Raw genomic sequence first — 24,820 nt, 5'->3', positions numbered from 1 at the left:
ATATTTAATTGACTGGCGTTTACTTTGCTTTTTGGTGTGAAATCAGAATCCCATTTTTTTCCTGCTATGTTTGGCTAGTTGTCCTCACACCATGCCCTGAATAACCCCTTCTTTGGGTTTGAAATGCCACCTTTAATAAGGTCTTATGAAGAATTAAATACCCACAGATATTTACCCTCTCACATCCCAGTTTTTCAGAAACCGCAACACACTCTGAAAATGCCTTGACTGTAAATTAAACTCTCTGCTCAGCCTCCTGCTCCAGTGCCAGCTGTCCTAGGCAGCTTCTCTTTGTGTCCTGTTGTCCCCTTTATATCTCTGCCATAGCACCTGGGTCTGTATTTGCAGCTTCTGCTATTTGTCAAAGTAGGTACCACATCTTGAATTCATCTTCTAATCCCTCGCATCTGGATAGCGTGTCTGACGCATGCAAAAGGATTTCAAAAGATCCTCTCCAGGTCACAAGTCTTCCATCACCCACCCCTTTCTACCTACACGAGCAAGGAACATCTAAATAGTGAAAGTTCATGTGGTGAGCTGAGACAAATTGTCTCAGACCACATTGCGCTAGGATTTCTTGTGTTCTTTTAAAACATGAATGGGAATCACATTTCATTTCACCCACTCCATTGTGGAGGCTTGTGAGCTACTCATTGGGCTCTTCTCAATGACACTTCCCTTCCTGTTTTATTCCTATTGTTAACTGCTTAAAATTCTCACAACACTAAGGAAATAGCTGTTCATATATACCCAAGAAAATCCTGCTATTTCAGGCCGCAGGAGTCCTACAGTGAGGACTGTCCTTTCACCGAGCAGATATTTCCCTCCCTACCTTAGCAAGCCCAACACATCCAAGGACCGGCCTATGTGGAGGATCAAAGCTCAGGACCCTGAACCCAGTAAGCCATAGGCAGCTCGCCAAAGGAACTTGCTATAACATAGTCCTAGAAATGGCATTCTAGCTGCTGAGAGTAATGATTTGACTTAGTGTCTCATGAAAGCCACATTCAGGTTCTACAACTGCATTCAGAACAGCACAGGTTCAGTCATTCTGGAGATGTGCTGTTTAGTGAACCAGTAGCACTCTGCCATTCTGAAGGGAAGGCCTACAGAGAAAGAAAGCAAAGACACCAAAAGAAGGTCTAAATAAGCCAAAACTATAAAAACACTCACTTCAGGACTAGAGCCAGAGGAACACTGCAAATAGTTATGCGATCATGCACAGAGAAGTATTCTACAAACTGGGAGAAGATCAATCAATTAGCTCACCCTACTTTGAATAACATCATGGCTAAAGGCACACTCCAGCTAATAAAAACAGTTTATAAACTAGGGAATATAAAAAAGCTAAGGAAATTGAGAACTGCTGTACCTGGGGAAGAAAAGACAAGGCCAGTTGTGATGACCACCTTCCAATGCTTGAAAGCTTATGATGTTTAAGAGGAAATAGAAGGCTGGGCCTGGTGACTCATGCCTGTAATCCCAGCATTCTGGGAGGCCGAGGCCGGTGGATCACCTCAGGTTGGAAGTTCAAGAATAGCCTGACCAACATTGAGAAACCCCGTTTCTACTAAAAATACAAAATTAGCCAGGCATGGTGGTGTATGCCTGTAATCCCAGCTACTCGGGAGGCTGAGGTGGGAGAATTGCTTGAACCTGGGATGCAGAGGTTGCAGTGAGCTGAGATTACACCACTGCACTCCTGCCTGGGCAACAAGAGCTAACCTCTCTCTCTCTCTCTCTCTCTCTCTCTCTCTCTCTCTCTCTCTCTCTCTCTCACACACACACACACACACACAAATAATTTGTTCAGTCTTCAAGAAGCTAGAACTAGACCCACCAGGCAGAAAAGACATGGAAGCTGACTTCAAGTACAAACAATAAAGAACCTTCTATCCAGAGACGGTCAACAAAGCAGCAGCTTGACTAGTAACGTACGCAGCTACTTGGTGCACACACCCATTGCCTAGAGAACCCTATGTCAGGGAGGGAGACAGTCTGAATGACAAGAAGATTAGACCAGATGACCTCAAAGGTCTCTTCTAAGACTATTTGATTCTGATCTTCAAAAAACTTAGTTATAAGTAGGTTACCCTTTAAATTAAAAAGAGTATGTTCATGAACCAGAATTTTGAAAGATATCAACCACATCCTTATACTAACATTCTGCCTTTTAATAAGGTAAATTTAGGAAGATTAAAAGTCAAGGCTGAGCATGGTGGCTCACGGCTCTAATCCCAGCACTTTGGGAGGCCAAGGTGAGTGGATCATCTGAGGTCAGGAGTTCAAGACCAGCCTGGTCAACATGGCAAAACCCCATCTCTACTAAAAATACAAAAAATTAGCCAGGTGTGGTGGTGGGTGCCTGTAATCCTAGCTATTTTGGAAGCTGAGGCAGGAGAATCGCTTGAACCCAAGAGGCAAAGGTTGCAGTGAGCAGAGTTGATGTCACTGCACTTTAGCCTTGGAGACAGAGTAAGACTACATCTCAAAGAAAAAGAAAAAAAAAGATCAGCTTGATCTTGCAAGATTTATAATTAGATAATATAATTTCCTATGTTTAAAACAAGCTGGCGAAATAACTTAGCTGGTTATCCTCAGCCAACATGTGCATGTGAGCCATCACAGCTTCTAAGATCCAACACCACACAATCAAGGGATTAAAGACACACATCTAAAAACTGCATCAGCATGCCTGATGATGAAACTCCACTTTGTCTCACTGAGTAGCTACAAAAATGTGGGCTTGAAGCCTTCTTGGTATAATTCTACATTTAAGTCTAAAATGGTGTAGATTAGAATAAAAAACAGATTTGGATCCAATACACTACACCACTAGAACAGGACAGCAGATGAAGGCAGCCTAGAGCCTCTTCAAGAAGATCTTCCAGCGCTCATCCACTATCAAAGTGGGCTCGGCCACTGCCAGCTCAAGACTCAACGTTGGTCACTAGCCTGTGAGTCGTGGTTCCTGCTATACCCAAACCTGAGCCCATTCGCAAGTCAGAATGAACACAACAGGCATTCAATCATCTTTGTAGATCCTGATAAAAAACCAGTCCTTCCTGCTTTTCATTTCTGAAGGTAAATATGCCTGTAAAGCAGTTTTCTAATTGCTCTAGGGAAAGGCAAATACAAATGATAAAGTTTACAAGGAGAAAACAGAGCTTAACAAGAGAAAGGAACCTTTGTACTTAGCGGGGGGAAATGAAGGAGATGACGGGAACTGGTATCAGTGTTCTAACACACACCACGCGGAGGAAGATAAACACGCGTGAGCAAACAAACCTGAAATTCTGCATGAACTGCCGGAACTTGTCCACTCTTTTTGCTAGTGGCACGATAACATTGATGAGCGTGTTGGCCATGTTGAGCTTCTCTTTTTTCACTTTCATGATGGGGCCGAATGGTCGAAACAAGACGAGCCGCTTGAATTCGTGTTTGTGGTCCCCTTTGAAGGTGAGCTCATACAACGTGCCTTTGTCCCTTTCTGTCCGGTAGATCCCTGTGAAAACAAGGAAAGATAGTTCCAAAAGTTAACCTTGGCTGCTGAGTGTTTTTTAACCAAGATCTAGCACAAAACGCCTTTAAAAAGTTTAAGATGAAATCTCTCCAATAATTATTTGAAAACTCAAAATGCTCCCAATTAAAAAATACCAAAAGAAGTCAAAACACTGTCCATTTAAAAATCACAGTCATGAAGATTGCAAAAAAACACGGGGAAAGAGCTTGAAATGATGGATAAAAATGGCATTCATAGGATACAGAGGCATTTGTAAAGGAGTTTTAGGAAACATGCCAAAGTAAGACTGGCTATGATATAGAGCGGGACTATGTAGGAAACATGCCAAAGTAAGACTGGCTATGATATAGAGCGGGACTATGTGTTTTTCCTTTTCTTCTATTATCCAAATTTTTTGCAGTATGATTTGAAGAATATTAAAATAATTACACTTACTTTAAAAAGTGAGCATTAAAATAATCTCTTATAAATTATGGCCATTTCAGGCTGGGTATGGTGGCTCACACCTGTAATCCTAGCACTTTGAGAGACTGAGGTGGGCAGATTACTTGAGGTCAGGAGTTCGAGAACAGCCTGGCTAATGTGATGAAACCCCATTTGTAATAAAAAGACAAATGTTAGCCGAGCTTCATGTTGCATGCTTGTAATCTGAGCTGCTTGGGAGGCTTAGACAGGAGAATCGCTTAAACTCAGGAGGCAGAGTTTGGAGTGAGCCAAGATTGCACCACTTCACTGCAATCTTGCTTGGGCCTAGAGCAAGACTCTGTCTCGAAAGAAAAAAAGGAAAGAAAAGGAAGAAATTATGTCCCATTTCAGATGAAGCGACCACAGCGATCTATCAGGGACACCTGGGAGTAGCTAAGGGTTGGTCACACAGGTTGCGGGGCCCTCTGAAACCTTTAAAAGAGATAACACAGAAAGTACTTGGTACAGTGGTGTGACTATGTCATATTTAGTTTCCTATCTTCCTTCCTATCTCTAAGCAGCATGGCTCAGAGAATCAGAGCACATACTGTCAAGCCAGACTGCCTGGGTTCAAATCCTGGCCCTGCAGGTTTGCTTTGAAACGTTACTTCATGCTCCCATACCTCATTTTCTCCGGAGGTTACCACGAGGAATAAACATTTTCCTATGTGAAAGAGGTTAGAACAGTACATGGCATGCAATAAACCCTCAATAAATGTTAGCTATCCTCACGGCTCTCCTTCCTCTGAGAGAGGGTAGAGAAGTAGAAGTGAAGTCTATAGACCTTTCAAACTATGTCCCATCCCACGTCACTACTGCTGAAGCTCCAAGGAGTGCCACTGCTCAGGTGGAAGATGTAAACTCAGCATCTCAGCTCCCCTCTCAAAATGAGCCTACCTAAGGTCTAGGTGACAGTATTTCTCAACCTAAGGAGCAAATTATCTCCCCAGTGCCTCAGGAAGCATTTCCTTCCAGTATCTCTGGTAGTATGGGTGTTTTCTCTGCAGTCAGGAAACACACACACACCCCCACATTACCACCACCACCACCAACGGTAAAATTCAACAGATCAGAAAAGCTTTTGAGTTATACAGTAGTCCCCCTTTCCTAGTTTCACTTTCTGCCATTTCAATTACCTGAGGTAAAGAACAATATATTTTCAGAGTGAGAGAGAATCACAGAGAGAGAGAGAGAGAGAGAGAGAGAGAGAGAGAGAGAGAGAGAGAGATCGAGATCGAGATCATGTTTACATACCTTTTATTACCATCTATTGTTATAATTATCTTTTGTTATTGGTTATTGTTGTTAATCTCTTTCTGGGGGCTTAATTTACAAATTAAACTTTGCCCTAGGTATGTGTGTTTGGGGAAAACATACTACAGATAGGGTCCAGGACTCTGTGCTGCTGGACATCCACTGGGGGTCTTGGAACATATCCCCCAGGATGATGGAGAAATGACTGTACCATGGTTTCTATTCATGTCTCCTTAATCCCCACAGGAAACAGAGAATGCACCTCACAGTCATGGACTAGCTATAGAAATACATCTCCAGGGAGAATCCTGACTAGCCACACTGTGCGGAGTCTCAGTCACAGTGACAAGGTGATGGAATACAATTTGGAATGTACATACATAGATTCCTCTCCTGCCCAGAGTCTGTTAGTTTCTTAGGGTCTCTCAATACTTTTCTTTTCTTTCCCACTCTCCCTCTTCTTCATTTTATTGGGGAACTACATGTCTTCCTTGCAAAGGCTGCCAAGTTCGCTTCTCTGTTCTTTGCCTTCTAGGAGCTTTTCATCCTATAGCACCAGTTTTACAGCCTCTTTGATTCTGTTCAAAGTCTGGATTTCTTTGAGGTACCACAGAGAGAAGTGTGGTCCTGTGAGCTTTCAAGGTAGTCTCATATCTCCCTGCTGTCCTCAGAGCCCTACCTGAAGACCCAAATGCATAGACCCCCAGCAGTGAACATGGTGATTTAAGGGCCCAGATGTGGAAGAATTACAAGGACTAAGTTCCTTTTGGAAGCCTTCACCAATTCATTGAGTAAAAGGGTGTCCTGCTCGACTGCCCTCAAAGTCAGGGAAGCTGAGAGTTTTGCTGAGCTTATGTTGGAAAAGATTTCAAAGTCCCAGAGGGAACCACCATGGAAGAAAAGAAGGTTCATTTCTTAGGAATCTCAAATGACTTCTTTGAAAATGTTAAGTGGTTCCCTTCAAAGTCTGTTCATTCCTTCAGGCAAGTAGTGCTCACTGGGGAAAGAGGCTCTTTTCCCATCTCTGATGCTGCCTGGGGTCACAAGGTGAACCACCAATTCCCAGGGCCCAAATGAGGTGGTGAGTCCAGAAGCAGCCACATTCTCCATGGAGGTCATATCCACACAGCAGCCCCATTCACCATGGAGGGTGAGCCACATTCACCAAGGAGGGCGTATCCACACAGCAGCCACATTCACCATGGAGGGTGAGCCACATTCACCAAGGAGGGCGTATCCACACAGCAGCCACATTCACCAAGGAGGGCGTATCCGCACAGCAGCCACATTCACCATGGAGGGTGAGCCACATTCACCAAGGAGGGCGTATCCACACAGCAGCCACATTCACCAAGGAGGGCGTATCCGCACAGCAGCCACATTCACCATGGAGGGTGAGCCACATTCACCAAGGAGGGCGTATCTACACAGCAGCCACATTCACCAAGGAGGGCGTATCTACACAGCAGCCACATTCACCACGGAGGGCGTATCCGCACAGCAGCCACATTCACCATGGAGGGTGTATCCGCACAGCAGCCACATTCACCATGGAGGGTATAACATTCGCCATGGAGGGTGTATCCACACAGCAGCCACATTCACCAAGGAGGGCGTAGGTACCACAGCAGCCACATTCACCATGGAGGGCATATGTACACAGAAGCCACATTTGCCATGGAGGGCGTATCCACACAGCAGCCACATTCACCATGGAGGGTGTATCCGCACAGCAGCCACATTCACCATGGAGGGCGTATCCACACAGCAGCCACATTCGCCATGGAGGGTATATCCACACAGCAGCCACATTCACCATGAAGGGTGTATCCACACAGCAGCCACATTCACCATGGAGGGCATATGTACACAGAAGCCACATTTGCCATGGACGGTGTATCCACACAGCAGCCACATTCACCATGGAGGGTGTATCCACACAGCAGCCACATTCACCATGGAGGGTGTATCCACACAGCAGCCACATTTGCCACAGATCTGCACAGCCTCCACATTCACCATGGAGGGCATATGTACACAGCAGCCACATTTGCCATGGATGGTGTATCCACACAGCAGGCACATTCACCACTGAGGGCATATCTACACGGCAGCCACATTCGCCATAGAGAGTGTATCTGCACAGCAGCCACATTCACCATGGACACGTATCTGCATGGCATTCACTTTGGCCATGGAGGGCGTATCTACACAGCAGCTACATTCAACACGGAGAGCGTAACTATAAGGCAGCCACATTCACCATGGAGGGTGTATCCACACAGCAGCCACATTCACCACAGAGAGCATATCCGCACAACTGAAACAGGTCTCCCAGTGTGAGGGGCTGTGCCTTACCGAGTTCCTGTTATTCATGTGGGTAGCATAACTTCCCCTCACAGTCATAAACACAGAAAAGGCAGCTGACAGTTGAACGTACAGATAAAAATGTGTGCAGGCCAAGAAATGATTTTTTTTCCCAATTGAGTCATTTTCTCAGAGGCAGGTTAAGAATCATTAACTTTTAAAAATCTAAATCCACAGAGCTGAAAATATAGATAGCAACATACCCAAACCTGTATTATGAGATGGACGTCTGCTTATGAGGAACCTAGAGAATGCAGTAATTCTTATTCATAACAACTCCGATGAACAGAGAATGTCAGCTGCCTTGGTGGTGCCTGCATCATCAGCCCAGGGTGACAGAGACCCCCAGCCATGGTCAGTGGTTCCAAGTATGGCACACTGCCCTGTGTGCCCAGGAAGGCCACAGCACACAGCCTCACCCCACACATCACAATTCATGCTGCTTTCTTACTGCCTTCCACATACTGTGTCTTGCAAAAGTCATTACATCCATTTTTTAGCTGATTTCTCTATAATCTGCTAATTATTTTAATTATATCTTATCAATCTTATTTAGGATCCCTTAATCTGGTTTTTTTTTTTTCTTGTCAACCTTTCTTTTAGGTTCAGAGGGTACAGGCGTAGGTTTGTTACATAGGAAACTGTATGTTGCGGGGGTTTGGTGTACAGATAATTTTGTCACCCAGGTAAACAGCATGGCCCCTGATAGGTGGATATCCAATCCTCACCCTCCACCCACTCTCCATCCTGAAGTAGGCTCCAGTGTCTATTGTTCCCTTTTTTGGGTCATGTGTACTCAATGTTTACCTCCTACTTATAAGTGAGAACACGTTTCTGCATTCACTTAGGATAATGGCCTCCAGGTGCATTCATGTTACTGCAAAGGACATGATTTTATTCTTTCTTATGGCTGTGTAGTTATTCCATGGTATATACATATCACATTTTTTAAAATCCAGTCCACTGCTGATGAGCATCTAGGTTGCTTCCATGGTTTTGCTATGTGAATAGTACAATTTCATCTATTTTAAGTACATTATTTAAAACTCGCTTGTAACCTAATCCTACCAAAAGCTACACCCAGCTACCCACCCACCATGCCCACAGGAACACATTCCCACCCCTGCACACAGGGAGCAACTTTCAGTTTGTCTTCTTTAAACACAATGGACGACACCTGGAAAAGTCCTGTTCACAACAGCCTCCTGAAACTCTTCATTGGTGGAAAGACAAAGGAACCAAGAGACCTTGGGGGGCGTGGGGAGGGTAAGCATTCCAAGGCAGGAATGGTGTTTCAGCCAATAAGCTGACACATGCAAATGAAAAGTACAAGGCAAAGCAGCCCTAAAAACACTTTCCTTGTCATCTTGTGTAGAACAGCATCATTTTATGCACTATGCAAATTAAAGACCAAAATCAGGACTATGGAGCTAGCTTAGATCTTTGTTTAAACACCCTACCTGGCACCTCCATGTCCTTCCTTCCTTCCATAAATGCTAAGCTTTCTTTTAATTTGGTGTAACTACTCCTTGTACAAGGATCCCAATGCCGGTCTTATCTTACTCCATGGGCTAGGATCTAAGACCCCCAACTAGGTGGGGGCATCTCCATGTATCCAAGACAGAGATCTGTGGTCTATTCCTGCAAATGTCTATTCCTTCAGTAGGCTAAGAGCTAACCAGGTGCACACCCTTCTTTGTGCCCTGTCTTCAACCAAGGACCTCGACAAGGGACAAGAAAGGCTCCACTCCTGACTCTCACTTCCCCACCCCACTGACATGCATATACACAGGTTGTGACAGATGTTGCACTGCTGAGCCTATGCAGAACTTCTCATCAAATTTTCGGCCCAAAAACATCACATTCATTCTCAAGAGTCCCCTTCACCCACATTCATCCCTGCCTTCCCTTCCTTCCTACATGGAGCCTTAGCATCCCAGTTGAATAGCGACAAGTATCTGCCAACCCATATCCTGGCCTCTGAGGTCCAGTCAGTCCCACAAATACATCCTTTGGCCCTTACGTGTCCAAGGCACCACTCAAACCCCACTTTTTCCTAGCTCAAAGCTCTCACCAGCATCCCATACCACAGAATAAAGTATCAATACCACGGCCCAGCCTTCAAGATGCCCCACAATCTGACCCCCACGCACTGTACTAGTTGTATGTTTGTTCCTGCCTTTTGTAAAATCTGGTCTCCAGTCAAGCTGGTTTATACTGAGCACAAGAAACTACTTATTCCAGGGGTCCCCAAGCCCCAGGCTGTGGAATGGTACCAGTCTGTGGCCTGTTCAGAATTGGGCGGCACAGCAGGAGAGGAGCGGTGGGCGAGCAAGCATGACTGCCTCAGCTCTGCCTCCTGTCAGAATTAGATTCTCACAACCCTAGACTGTGAACTGCACATGTAAGCGATGTAGGGTGTGTACTCCTTATGAGAATCTAAATAACGCCTGGTGATCTGAGGTGGAACTGTTTAGTCTCAAAATCACCACCCTCCCCCTGATGTGGAATTGTCTTCCATGAAACTGGTCCCTGGTGACAAAAAGGTTAGGGACTGCTGACTTATCCCCTTGGAGAAACTGGAATTCTGTGCACTATTGGTGAGAAGCAAAATGGTGCAGCCACCATGGAAAGCAGTTTGGCACATCCTCAAAAAGCTAAACATAGAAATACCATATGATTCAACAATTCCACCATATAGTTCTAGGCATATATCCCAAAGATTTAAAAATAGGGGTCCTAACAGATACGTATACACTCATGATTACAGCAGCGTTATTCACAATAGCCAAAACAAAAACAACTCACACCTCCATCAACGGACACACAAAATGTGGTCCATCCATACAATGGAGTACCGGTCTGCCTTATAAAGGAAGGAAATTTGGATACATGCTACAACATGGATGAATCTTGCAGACAATATGCTAGGTGAAATGAGCCAGGCACAAATGGACAAATACTGTAAGATCCCACTGAGAGTAGGGTCAAATTCAGAGAGACAGAGAGTAGAACAGAAGTTGCCAGGGGCTGGGGAAGCAGGGACTGGGGAGTTTGTGTCTAGCAGGTACAAAGTATCTGTGTGAGAAGATGAAAGTGCTCTAGAGATAGATGGTGCTGTGAATGAACTTAATGCCACTGAACTGTACACTAAAATAAAATGGGTTAAATGGTAAATGTTACATGTCTTGACTACAGTTACTGCTGTCCTCTGAAAAGGCATAGCAGTTTCTCACAGACACAACCTACGCACAAGTCTATGCCTCCACTTTCCACCTCTTTTAAATCCGATTCTTCTGCTCTGAGAAGATTCCCAGGTCATTCTCAATGCAAAGTCACCACTCGCCTTCAGGCACTTCTGTCTCAGAGCTTTAAACTCTCTTCCTAACTACTGTTTTGGCACATGACATGAAAGGACCCTGGGTATCCGCTCGTGCAGCCTTCCCATTTCCCAGATGAGCAAAATGAGACCCAGAGAAGTTGTGATTCACTTGTGTTCACTTAAATGGTTAGTGAAGGACTGGAATGAACCCCCACTGAAGGGTTTACTCCCTGGAGTCACTTTTCATATGCTAAAGATAACTCAGCACATAGAAAATAATCCATATTACGAAAAGAGCATCTAAGAAGTCAGAATAAACAAGATCAAGTCTGTAGCAAAACTCACCAAACCCACAGATAACCCTCGCACCTACCCTTACCTCTTTCCTTTTACCTTACCAGGGAATTTTCACAGTTGTTAACTAACAGTTATCTGAAGTTCCAATCCCTAACACGTTGAAAAGGGTAAATTTTGAAACGAAATTTTAATGGGAAAAAAAAGGTATTTTCAACAAGGAAACAAAGAACATTTGGGAAAAGAAAATCTCAGACAGAAACACTGAGAGTGGTAAATAGTATCAGGCAACCTCCTGACGGAAAGGAGAGGGCAAGACACTAATTATCAATGTCTGGAATCACTTAATGTACTTGACCTTAGCCAAAAGGCTGAGAAGCACTGATCATTTAATATAAAGAAAAAACACTTCACCCATGTACAGTGCCTTTGAAGACATCCCCGTAAGAACACAGATCTGTTTGCTCTGGTGTACTGTAAACACGTATTCTACTTACTATATTAAAAAAAGGAACAGGTAAATGCTTAATATTTTACTCTAAAATGGTGTTTTTTTTACTATTTTGTTGTCTCACTTATTTAGAAAATTCTGCTCGGATGGCATATTGCATTCCCAGACTACATGAGCTAAATGAGACACTATTACAGTGCCATCACCTGCCAGCTCTGTTTTTATAGGTAAAGTAGTAAACTTGTGACATCTGTGGAAGAGATGTCCTTAAGATTGCTATAAATCCTCATATGCTCGGATGCTATAAAGCAAATCATTCACCCCATGAAATGCAATAAAAAGTATCTACTTTAGGCTGCCTTCATCGGTGGGGCTGCAGCCGTGTCCCTACTTTGCCCTGCATCACAGTTCATCTATGTTCAGCAGCTCTGGATTTGTCCTTACTTGGTTTATTTATTTCAGCTGCCACTGAAAGTTTCTTTCACTTGATATGAAATAGTCGCAGTGACTGGTGGACTAGCTGCAACAATTCATACATCCTCTTATTTCTCTACACTGCCTTTGTTGTGTGTGTCTTCATGTCATAGTTGCAGGCAGACAAATCCAGTATCTGGTTCCTAATCCATTCGAAATGTCTAAGAACTCACTTACTTAGAGCTCCTTCTCATTTTATCATTGGTACTAGCAGGTGACTTTCTTTTCAGAGCCCTTCTTCCCTTGCAGAGAACTGCAATGTATTTGTCACCTCATGAAGGCCACCAGGCATTTGACAAAGAGCAAAAAATGAAGGGAGGTTAGAGTTCCAGCACTGAAGTGGGCTGGGCTCCTCATCAGGTGGCCTGCCAGCATCACGCAGTTCATATGCAAATGACATGGTTAGTTTTAGCTTTATTAATTTTTTATGGCTAATACTAATGACGTATTATGTTCTATATTAGACATATAAATATGGGTGAGGCAGGGTGGATCATGCCTGCAATTCCGGCGCTTTGGGAGGCCAAGGCAGGCAAATCACTTGAGCCCAGGAGTTCCAGACCAACCTGGGCAAAATGACGAAACCCATCTCTACAAAAAATACTAAAAATTAGCCAGGCATGGTGGTGTGCTCCTGTAGTCCCAGCTACTCAGGAATCTGAGGTAGGAGGACTGCTTAAGCCCAGGAGTTGGAGGCTACAGTGAGCTGTGATCGCACTGCTGCACTCCAGCCCTCAGCAAGAGAGCAAAATCCTGTCTCATAAAATAAAAACAACAAAGATGGACATGACAAAATCACTCTGCTTTCAGAATTCACATTCTAGAGAGACAGACAGGTAAACAAAACAGGCATCAACATGCTAAGTGCTTAACAGAGTCTGCCCAGTGTGTAAGGGAACAAAAAGGAGGGCATCTCCATCTGCTGGAGGGTCTGGACACTGATAGCGGCTGTTTTTACCAGAACTGAAGAGTGGGCATGTGGTGGCCAAGACAACAACATCAGAGAGGACATTCTAAGGCAAGATAATCACAAAAGCAAAGATAACAAAAAATAGCTTGTTACATTTGGCCACCTTGAGACAGTTCGGCAAGGCTGGAGTGCAACAGGCAGACATGAATGCAAAGTGGAGATATGCTGGAAAGGCCAGGGTACAGCGAGGTGGGGGAGTCCCCTTTTGTGGATCCCCCTAAGTCACCTTCACAGGTGCAGCCTGTCCTAGAGCAGAGGGGAGCTGGGTCAGTGTTCTAGCACAGGAGAGATGAGATCTTTGAGGACTCTCCCCTTAGGGCAATGTGGGGCATGAGTGGACGATGGCAAGGAATGAGATCAGAGAGCAACGAGGAAAGAATCATGATGGTTTAGCAGGAAATGACAAGAGCCTGAATTAAGACAGTGGCAGTGGGTGTGAAAACAAGCTTGAGAGAACATCATTAGAAAATGTGGTGGCAGGTGAGGGAGAAAAGAGGCTGACTCCAGTTACAGGTGAGACAGGGATCATGAGCTAAGCTTTAGACATGCCAATTTGAAGAGGTGTGAGTAGGTTTGAAGCTCGGCGGGTAAGCCTTTTGTACACATACACAATTAGACATCCCCGCCATGTAAGCTGAAGCTGTGGATGAGTGTCAGGTCAGCCAGGAAGAGTCTGTAGATTAAGAAGAACAAGCTCAGGATGCAGGCCCAGGATATGCAAAAACCTTCAGGTATACAGGGTAACTCTGATCTCTTCCAACAGTAACAGAGGGGTTACATCATGGGATCCATGTTGGGAGGAGAGCAGCAAAGCCTAAGGAAAGGCAGAGCATAAGGACAGGATAGGGTGAAAGCTTAGATGCAGTGAAAGCAGACAACAACAAGGCTGAAGTGAGAAAACTCAACACAAGAGATGGGGAAGAAACTGATTCTGAGGATGTTTAAGTCTAACCCACTCCAGGTGATCAACAGGCCCAGGGTGAGGCTGTCCTGGAAATCAGGCCTCTGTACTTTTCTCCCTCAGTGCTGTCTCTAGAGTTGGCTGGACCCAGACAACAGGCTGCTGAAAACACAACTCCAAGGATCTCTTTTTCACCTTCACTTCCTATTGTTTAAGAACTATGGGTTTCTAATGTAGAAATGGCAGATCCATCTCTTCCCATCATCTTTAAGACACCAATGGTTAGAAATTACACTTGCAGGATGCCTACTTGGACTCAAGGGAGTTCAAGAGGCCAGTCATCAAGGACAGAGGTGAAGACAGTAGGGAGTTCTGCAGAGATTTTAGAACAAACAACATGCAAAGAGGGGAAGTCACAGCTGCCATTATTAGGGCAAGTTTCCAAACAGATGTAGGACTTCCTCTGCAAACACAGTGGAATGGGTATCCAGGATGCTGTGGGAAAGCAGAAAACTTGAGATATAGGTAGCAGCAATGAGCAGGAATTAAAAGGTCAAAGTCCAAGGAATTTGTGTGTGACCAAGCTATTGTCTTTGGCCAACGATTCACCTCATCCATGTGCAACTTACCACCAAAACAGAGGATGTTCAGCATAACTGAAATTTCCAATACCCTGACTCATGTCCGTTTTTCAAAGCCTCTTCACAAATATTGTCTTGATTTTAAAGTATCTTCCAAAGAAGTAAGCCATTTGCTCATTTTGAAAGAGTTAAATAAGGAACCTATTCAAGTTAGCAGATGATATGCTCCCAGACCAAAGAGCATATGAGTAAGAACCTAAGAGCAATGTCAAGGTAAACCTCTTTAGACGTGAATCAACTTGGCCATCAAAAGAATGTTTTAACTATTCCTTCTTTTCTTGTTCTTCCTTTCTTTCTGAGACTGACTCGAGAATGGAAAAACAAAGATGCTTCAAAGAGCTTATCAACCTTCAATGCATATCAGAAAATTAAGTCTTAAAACTCACCTTTGAGGAGTAAGATAACATAAAATTGACTCATTGATATCATTTTTTACATTTAAAATATGGAATTAATAATCCTTCTTCATAGGGTTATTTTGAATATTAAATAAATACATGTAAAACATTCATGCCTGATACATAGGAAATACTCAATGATGTTAGTCATAACAATAGTAACTGTCCTTACCATTATTGTCATGTCATTCCACTTTGTTCCATTAATCATTTAATGTACTACTGCTCTCAGTCAAACAGTTCAGGACTCCAGAAAAAGAACTTAAATTGCTGTACTGGCATTAAATATACTTGAAAGCAAAATCCAATTGCTACTTTTTTTAAGTTGCCACTGTGGACCTAGAGATGTGAAGCTTTTTGATATTCTGGTTAAAAGCTTCATGATATACAAATTAGCATATGTAATATTTGGGTCAAGGTAATTTTTTAGCAAGACTGCTATAGGATTTTTTTGATAGTGCTTGAAAAACCCATTTCTAATGCATAATATCAAATGAAAATTTCAAATGATTAACCCCAAAGCTCTTTGTCACTTCCCGTGACCTTTCATCTCCCCTCTCAATCATCTGCTCTGGTTGTAAAACCCTGCTCCATATAACATCTACATCACCATCCGTAATCACTAACGTGATTATCACAGGATCCTTCCCAGACACACACAGTCTCCTGGCTCTTCCAGACAGTCTTCTGTGGTTAGCAAACCTCCATGCTAGAGACTTCCAGCCTAATCCTGGCTTCACTACTGACTTTGTACCACCTTAAATAAGATATTTAATGACTCATAGTCCCTATTTCCTGGTCTTAAAAATTGGATCACAATGTATGTTTAAAGCCTCAACATCAACTGTTTTGTGCTTCAAGAAAGTCACAATTACTGTCTCTTGTAAGCACTGATTATGTTGGAATGACTCATCTAATTAATTAGTGGTGGAAATTCATTTTAGCTTTACAAATAAGCTATAAAGTTTAATCCACTGGACATTTGGGGTAAACATATGTGTATTTCTGTGGAACTTTTAAACTACAGAGAAACCACAGAAGGCTGGAGATCAAGAAAAGAATGATAAGCCTGGAAAATGGGTCACAATTACCAACTATAATAGAATGAATTGACCTGTGTTCACCTATGCCAGTAGAAACTGGTAAGCTTGAGAAAATACGGATTCTTGGGCACCAAACCTATTCAACTGAGGTCTGAACACTAGTTTTTGGAAGCATTCATTTATCTCAAATGGGTATATTTACGAGTCTTTACTAAATGTTAGACAGTAAAAAAGAACTGGCCATTACAATAAATAATAACAGTGGTCGCAATCAAGAGAGCTTCTGATGAGAGAGAAGCTATGACCAATGCCCACTGAACAGGTGCCGTAACAAAGCCTGGATCTGTTATCTCTGTAGGTTCCATGGAAGTCTTCAAAAGGAAAAGAAGCCAACACTCCCACCAACCTAGGAAAACAATCAATGCGAAAAGCACATTTGTAGACCCAATTCTTTCTCTATCTTTTGAATATTTACTTTCCCATATAAAGAAAGTTTGAAACTACAACCAAAACTTTGTCAGTATTTTTAAATTTTACTTATTTATATTTGGACTTGTATGGAGAGGACAGTGTTTTAAATAAAATCTGAATAATATATCATTTCTTGCAATCGCGGTAGGGTCATAAGAGCAGTCGCTAAAGCCCAGATGACAGTGAATGGAGAGATATGCTTCTGTTGATGTGTCAGTCTAATAACCCATTCACTTAAGGATGCATCAATAAGCACCTTCTGCCAGGCATGGTGGCTAATACCTGTAATCCCAGCAAATTAGGAGGCCCAAAGAAGGCGGATCACCTGAGGTCAGGAGTTAGAGACCAGCCTGACCAACATGGCAAAACCCTATCTCTACTAAAAATACAAAATTAACCAGGCATGGTGGCACACGCCTGTAATCTCAGCTACTTGAGAGACTGAGGCTGGAGAATCATCTGGACCTGGAAGGTGGAGGTTGCAATGAGTGGAGATCATGCCACTGCACTCCAACCTGGGCAACAAGAGCAAAACTCCAACTCAAAAATAAATGAATAAGCACCTTTCATTTTTGGTAACAGACTAGAGCATATGAAGATGAATAAAAACAAAGACCTTGCCTTGAAAGGAGCTTAAATATGCGGCACAGAAATAGAAATGAACAGCTGTAACACCGTGATCAGGGCTGGGGGCAGGCACTGTGAGAAACTGGTAACTCTGTTGGGGAGATTTGGGGAAGGGCACTTGAACAGGGGGTCTCAGAGTTAAGTTGATGAGGAGTAGCTGCTGTGGAGCAGGAACACTTGACTGGGGTCAGATGAGGAGTATTCTACAGGCCACTTAACCAGAGTATCCAAGAGTATGGAGGGAGAATAAGGCACAATCAGAAAAATGCGGAAGTCCAGAAAGTCTGGGAGAGAGACCAGGTAAAGAATGCAGTCAGACCTGAAGCTGAAGGGCCGAGAACACAGCCTATGAGTCATGTAAGGAGATCACGCCATTTGCTACTATGCTGATTTTGGGTTTTGGGGTTTGTTTGGATCTTGGTTTGGTGGTTTTATGTTCAGACAATCCCTACAGCTAAAATCTGTAACAATCTGAATCTTAAGCTGTACAAAAGTATGTTCCCATCACCATAAAGTTTTGAAGAAAAGCCCCCAGAGATCAGCTTTCAGTTAGAAGTATAAATCTTGTGCCATGCTTCCCCGCACATCCTTGGAAACAGACACAAACAGACACACCCTCCACTGATCACTCAGGGAAGATAAGGACACACAATGAGAAAGTAAAAGGTGTTTTCCTCTGAGGTGAAGAGCACATGAGCAAACAAATACTAAAGATAAGGTTTGTAAACCCAACAGGAACATCCTTTTCAATAGAATAATCTGCTCAGAACGCCAAGCTCTGTTTCAGTCATGCGAAACTCCTACATTGTGGCAAGTCATAGAGTGACAGCTGAGATGACAAAGCCAAGGAATGTCCTTACAGAGACAGCTGGGCATGGGAGAAAGAGAGACCTGAATTTCCATTCATTTGACCATAACTTGCTCTAAGACTTTTAGCAAAGTCAATTGTCAAAGCCTCCATTTCCACAACAACACAGGCACTAAACAAAACACAACTTGCTATGTCCACAAGAAGCAATGAAACAGAAGGAGGACAATTGTAATCTTAGAATTTTGATAGCCACTGCCCCTACAAAATTCTTACAGTAAATTTATTAACGTATCCTATGACTGATGTTGTACCTCTCTAACGAATAAAAACAATTCTGTAAGATGTCAACTGAACATGGCCATTTTTCAGATGATAGGTTAAGAATTTTTTGAAAAACTTAGCCTGTAGGAACAGATAATACTTAGCTTATTTGAATGTATTTCCATTTTTTTTTTCTTTTTGAGATCGAGTTTCACTCTTGTTGCCCTAGCTGGAGTTTAATGGCCCAATCTCTGCTCATTGCAACCTCTGCCTCCCAGGTTCAAGCAATTCTCCTGCCTCAGCCTCCTGAGTAGCTGGGATTACAGGTGCCCACCACCACACCCCGCTAATTTTTTGTATTTTTAGTAGAGATGGGGTTTCATCATGTTGGCCAACCTGGTCTTGAACTCCTGACCTCAGGTGATCCATCCACCTCAGCCTTCCAAAGTGCTGGGATTACCGGCGTGAGCCAACCACATCCAGCCTCCCCAAATATTTTTTTTCAAATGAGTCATGATGCCCAAATTCTTTAGCCAAGTCCCCTCCTCTTGAATCACAGGGGCTTATAACTGCGTGGCCTCAGAGAAGAGAATGAGGCGATGCAGCTTCTACCTCGTTTGCTGGAATGTTTTCTCTTTGAACCCAGACTGCTACGTTAAGAAGGGCAGCTACCCCAAAGATTCTACAAGGTGAAGAAGCCACACAATGTACACAGACTATACATGGACACTCCAGTCAGCAATCCAGATGTCAGATGAGTGAGCCTTCAGATGATTCTAGACTCCAGCCATTGACTCACTTCCCCCGACTTTCCCATGAAGTCTTCCCATGAGGTCCCAGGCATGTTGGGGCAGGAACAAGCCATCCCCTTGTGTCCTTTCTGAATTCCTGGATCTGTCAGCATATGAAAATGGTAGTATTATGCCACTAAAATTCTGGGATAAATCATAATGCAGCAATAATAACTGGAACACAGGTAGTCGATCATTACTGGCAGGCAGAAGTTTTGCTGTATGTTCTCTGGCAAGTTCACAGCACATAAATATGCTACAGTGCCTATCAAGGGCAGATGATTTATCAGTTACCATGCTTTCAGTGTTATTGACATCCTCTTATGCCACTCCAGGCATATGCCAGAACATAAGGGCACTCAGTCTCCACATGGAGCTGGGCAGTGGGGGTTCCCTGGATAGGGTGAAGATTTTCTTCAGAAAAATTTCTGGGTCCACTAACACATGGACAAACAGGTGGCTGAGACCCCAAAATCCCACACAACTGAGCATGGTTACAATGAATTAAGCCTACAAAACTCTTCCAGTGGGTGCTATCACACTCTTACTTTGGCCATAAAATCAAGCAAATAAAGAACCCTGGTCAAGTGCCAATTGATTATCCTTTTAAATTTAATCTCTTGACACATTCTCTAATATAAAAATGTGCCTTGATTATGTAATTGTTTAACTTGGCCGATATAAATGCTAACATTAGTAATTATCCTAAAAACCAAATGGTCTTCATATCCCAATTAAAACGAAGCACAGGCTCTAGAGCTGAGTGTGAGCCCCAGCTGTGTACTTCTGGACAAGGTCCTTAATCTTTGCCTCTATGTCTTCACTTCTAAAATAAGAATGATCATAATAAAATAGCTACCTCACAGGGCAGTTATCAGGACTGAAATACATATGTAGTACTTAAAACAATACACAAAACATTTCAAGCACTTGATGGATATCAGCTAGAATACTATATTGGAGTGTGGGAAGAAAGACTTCAGTTCCTCCCGTATACCTCCAACCTAGTAAGAAGCCATGCACTAGTTAGAGAAACTCAAATATATTTCATGATATTTGACAAAGAGTATCACAATTTCCTGAGACCCCAGCTTCTGAACAGTCACAGGCTTGAGAACTATGTCAGGTGACTCTAGCTCTAGGTCTGGTGGTTCCTGATAAGCGGTGGTTTGCAACTGTGGCTACATGGTGGAATCATTTAGGGAGCTTTAAAGATACTGATGTCTGGGTCCCACTCCCAGAGATTCTGATTTAATTATCTGTGGTGTGGCCTGGAGAGCCAAGGTTGCAAAGTATGGCTCGAGGGAGTATGATTTCAATGCTTCCATAATCCAGTGATTCCTGCATGGAGGTAAAATCATTCACAGGCAGTCATGGGACACTGGTGGTTGGCTAATAACATATTGCTCCTTTTCAAAGCAATTCTAGGAATTAAGTGATGATAAAAATAACACCTCCCCTTTCTCCACTGCCAAATTGCTCCATTGCTATAAATTATTTCAGTAAAAAATCATTAATATTGCCAAAGCCTAATGTGATGAAGCTATTTATCCCTTGAAGGTGAATATTGAAATGAAACAGAAGTAAACAACACTGAAGTCAAGAACTTTCCAGACCTTTGGATTCAGTGTCTTCCTTAAAGACATCTTGTCATGTCATTTTAGGTTGCTCATATTTGCATAGTAATTCTCCTACCAACCAAACATGCAGAAGAAATACCAAGAAGCTGGCCAGTATGTGAAATCCTGTTTCTACTAAGAATACAAAAATTAGCTGGGCATGGTGACATACACCTGTAATCCCAGCTATTTGGAAAGGTGATGCAGGAGAATCACTTGAACCAGGGAGTCAGAGGTTGCAGTTAGCCAAAATCATGCCACTGCACTCCAGCCTGGTGACAGAGCAAGACTCTGTATCAAAAAAATAAAATAAAAAGGAAAGAAAAATACTGAGAAGCAGGAAGAAATCTTGAATGTTTCGATAATTATTTATTTGGTAGTGCTATAGACACAGAATGTGAAGTTAAAGCCTCAAAGGTTAAATGGTCTTATTAATGACTACTATGAAATATGGGTTGTTATGATGTGATGAAACAGACTTGAAAGAGATAGGAGAAAATACACTTCAGGGCAGGCAGCCATCCATATAACTTGTGGAAAAGTTGTCTTCTGGGTCCAGGACACTGTCTGTTCCCTTATTTAAAGCTGGGATCATTAAAGCTGTCACCAACACAGTCTAAAACATCTCAAGGGTTACAGCTATAAAGAAAAACACTCCATTGTCTTTGTATGAGAGTCTGCACTCTGGACAGACTGTGGGCAAAAGTCCCTTAAGGACTCAAGGACTCAATCCATGATGAGAACCAGGATGCCACTTGAGGGCCAGTAGTCCAGGAGCCCTGCAGACTGGCTTTGGTTTCTAATCAATGTTAGTAATTTGACACAGCTGGGCTTATGTTTTTTCTTTCATTATTATGATTATCAAACCTGGACACCATTTAATTTTCCTCATTAATTCTGTCTTATTCTCCTTCATATGCTTATTATGTTTTAACTACAGTATTGGAGGCTTAGGGGGAATTCTGATGCCACATGAAAGGTATAAGGAGCGCTGTTCTAACCAGGCAAATGCCCAGAATTAAGGGATGTTCATGCAGATACACAGAAAGCCCAGACTGTTGGGATTCCTCATTAAGTACCTTCAGAAGCTATGTGATTTAACAAGAGCCTGAAGGAAGAGCTGTACTTCTTGGCTTAAGTTAAAAAAAAAATTCTTCTCTGTAGATCACACTAATGCCTGTCTTCAGGAAAGAACTTTTCCCTGTATACTGGGATTCCATTAAAGACACAGGTATGATATTAATATTGGGATGACAGATACATCTTTGTAGAGTACAAAACCCTAAAATAACAGTTCTCAACATGGTAAGTTTATTTTCTTTAGTTTGAATAATAATTAACTACAATGATGCATATTTCAGTTGGCTTCATTCTTAAATTCTGAATAGAAAATGTCGTATTTTTTTTTTACTTTTCTTTGAAGTTCAGGGGTACATGTGCAGGTTTGTTACATAAACTTCTGCCCTGAGGGTTTATTGTACAAATTATTTCATCACCCGGGTATTAGACCTAGTACCTGTCATTTTTCCTGGTCCTCTCCTTCCTCCCATTCTTCACCCTCAGATAAGCCCCAGTGTGTGTTATTCTACTCTATGTGTCCATGTGTTCTCTTCATTTAGTTACCACTTTTCGGTGCAAACATGCAGTATTTGATTGTCTGTGTTCTTGTGTTAGTTTGCTAAGGATGATAGTCTCCAACTCCATCCATGTTCCTGCAAAGGACATGATCTCATGTTTTCTTATGGCTGCATAGTATGCTACAGTACATATATACCATATTTTCTTTATCCAGTCAACTGTTGATGGGCATTTAGGATGATTGTGTGACTTTGCTGTTGTGAATAGTGCTGCAATGACCATATGCGTGCATATGTCTTTATAATAGAATAATTTCTATTCTTTTGAGTATTTTAAACAAACCTAACAAAGAGCATAGATGCCGAGTCATCACTGGGAATTTCTAGTTCCCTGAGGTTCAGTGATTGGGAGTGTCCAGCGCTGAAGAAGTAAAACATGTATTTACAGACAAGGACTCATTTCTCTTCTCGTTTCCTATCCCCACCAAACCCACCCCAGCAGTGAGTTGTCTTTGCGATTAGAAGCCACATCAACAACGAGAGGAAAAAGGAGGAATATTTCTTCTTTGTAAACAATTACTCTAACGTTTCCACACAGCATCAACACCAAGCAAGGTCAACCCCTTCGGCTCTTGTGCCCTGCTGTTCTGGGTCTCCTATAAGAATGAGGGATCCTAGCTCTGTGCACTTCATAAGCTCTATTTGCATGAGGTCATCTTCCTGTCCAAGTACCTAAAATGTTGTTTACTGCTGGAAATATCACAGTGAAATTCTTTTTCCAAGTTTTAAAGGCTGTAATTAATCAGGCACTAGCTTTATAATGACTAGTTCTCGTGTGCAGCTAATAAAACCATCCTTCACCTTTTCAGTCACATCTTATCTCTATCCAATTTTATTTGCCACGATGCCAGTCTTCTTGTTTCCTGAATGCCTTATGCCCATCGATCTCTGTGCCCTGGGCATCTGCCCTTACATCTGCCCCATATTCCTGGTTGGCACCTTGCTAATCATTGTCCTGTTTTAATCGTCATGTGTCTACGATGTCTCATTTTCCCAACTCAGAGTAGGGATTACATCTTATTTACAAATCTTGACTATATCCTACGGCCTAACAAATGGATAGGTGCTTAGCAGGTGCTCAATAAACACCTGTGGACAGGAGTGACCTTATAAAAAGATCATAGGTCTTTAGCTAAGTACCCCGATTAAGATCTTCATCAAAGGTTACCCAAACTTCCTCTCAAGCTCAAAATCACAGTACAGGGCACACTCAAGTGCACCTTAGAACCACCCTGCGGAAAAAAAGTCCCAAACTGGGGACAAGCACACATCCTTATGGTCAAAGTTTTATAATCAAAATGACATTATAGTCATTTCTGTATCCTCAATGCCCCCCTCTCTGGCTTTTCTACCTGCAGTATAGAAAAAAGTGCTGAGCTCAGGTTGCTATTGATTATACCACAGGTGACAGCACTAGAACATGCCCCAGAGTAACTCAGACTTAATCCAACAAATGTATCAAACCCATCTTATGTACAAAGCTAAAAACTATAGAGACAGAGATAAAACAGAATTTTCTCTTTTGAAGCAACTTAATACTTAGAAGTATTCAAAATAATTTTTAAGGATTTCAAAATGCTGGCAGGACTGGAGGGGGCTTTTTTCCATATACTGCAGCTACTTGACAGGACATAGACAAACACAGGGAAGCTTTCACATTATCAGCTCTTTCCATCAAATTGCTTATGACTCCGATTAAATTCATATACCCCTACCCCTACCCGAATATGTACAGTAGAGCTCAGCACAGCTGCCACTCTATTTTCCTCCTCTCCTTCAATGCTGAGCACGTAGATCAGCGCTGTGAAACAGAATGTTCAATGATGATGATCATCTTTGCTGTCAAATGACTACTATACACTTGAAATGTGGCTAGTGAAATCGAGGACATACGTTTTTCACTGTATATTATTTTAATTGATTTCTGCTTAACATAAGCACATGTAGTGAGAGCAGCACTGTGCTGGACAGTGCAGTTTCAGGCTCCGTAACCAGCATCCGAGGACTCCTTTGCCTTTACTTGTCCCACTGCAACCTTATCTCTGCCCCCACCACTCCATTAATGCTGTCCACCCTGCCAGCAATGGTTTCTTTTGCTAAATCCAAAAGATCCTATAAATTCTTATCTTGCTCTGCCTTTCCCAGTATTTGCTGCTAATGCCCACACTCTCCATCTAAAGCCACTTTCTCTCCTTGGATTTCGAGTAACCGAATCCTGGTTTTCTGCCTCTTTCTTCGGCTGTTCCCTTGTAATTTTCAATCATGGGTACCCTTCCTCTGCCTATGACATAATTATGGATGGTCCTCAGAGTTCCAATCACACATCTCTTTTCACTCTCAACGTTTTTATAGAAAATTTCATCCATCTCCACAGTTTAAATTAGCATCAGTAAGTCCCAACTCTGTAGCTCCAAACTTGGTTTTTGTTTTGAGCTTCAAACCCATATTCTGTCTTGGCCTTCTCTTTTTGTGTGTCTCAGAGACAGCTCAAAGTCATTTC

At 42.6% G+C, this 24,820-nt stretch overlaps 1 protein-coding gene across 7 annotated transcripts in view; it reads right to left on the bottom strand.

Annotated features, from left to right (window-relative positions):
• The window catches only part of CSGALNACT1 (chondroitin sulfate N-acetylgalactosaminyltransferase 1), a 364,064-nt gene that overhangs the window by 56,013 nt on the left and 283,231 nt on the right, over window positions 1-24,820 (bottom strand). For all 7 annotated transcript variants that reach the window (XM_035270112.3, XM_054243779.2, XM_008979204.4 and 4 more), the window contains one exon: window positions 3,289-3,505. In XM_035270112.3, coding sequence (XP_035126003.3) covers window positions 3,289-3,505 — 217 coding nt within the window. The remainder of the gene's footprint in view (window positions 1-3,288; window positions 3,506-24,820) is intronic.

Source organism: Callithrix jacchus, chromosome 13 (assembly GCF_049354715.1).
Source record: "Callithrix jacchus isolate 240 chromosome 13, calJac240_pri, whole genome shotgun sequence".
NCBI lineage: Eukaryota > Metazoa > Chordata > Mammalia > Primates > Cebidae > Callithrix > Callithrix jacchus.
The sequence above is the reverse complement of the archived record's forward strand: the minus strand, read 5'-3'. Positions and strand labels throughout refer to the sequence as shown.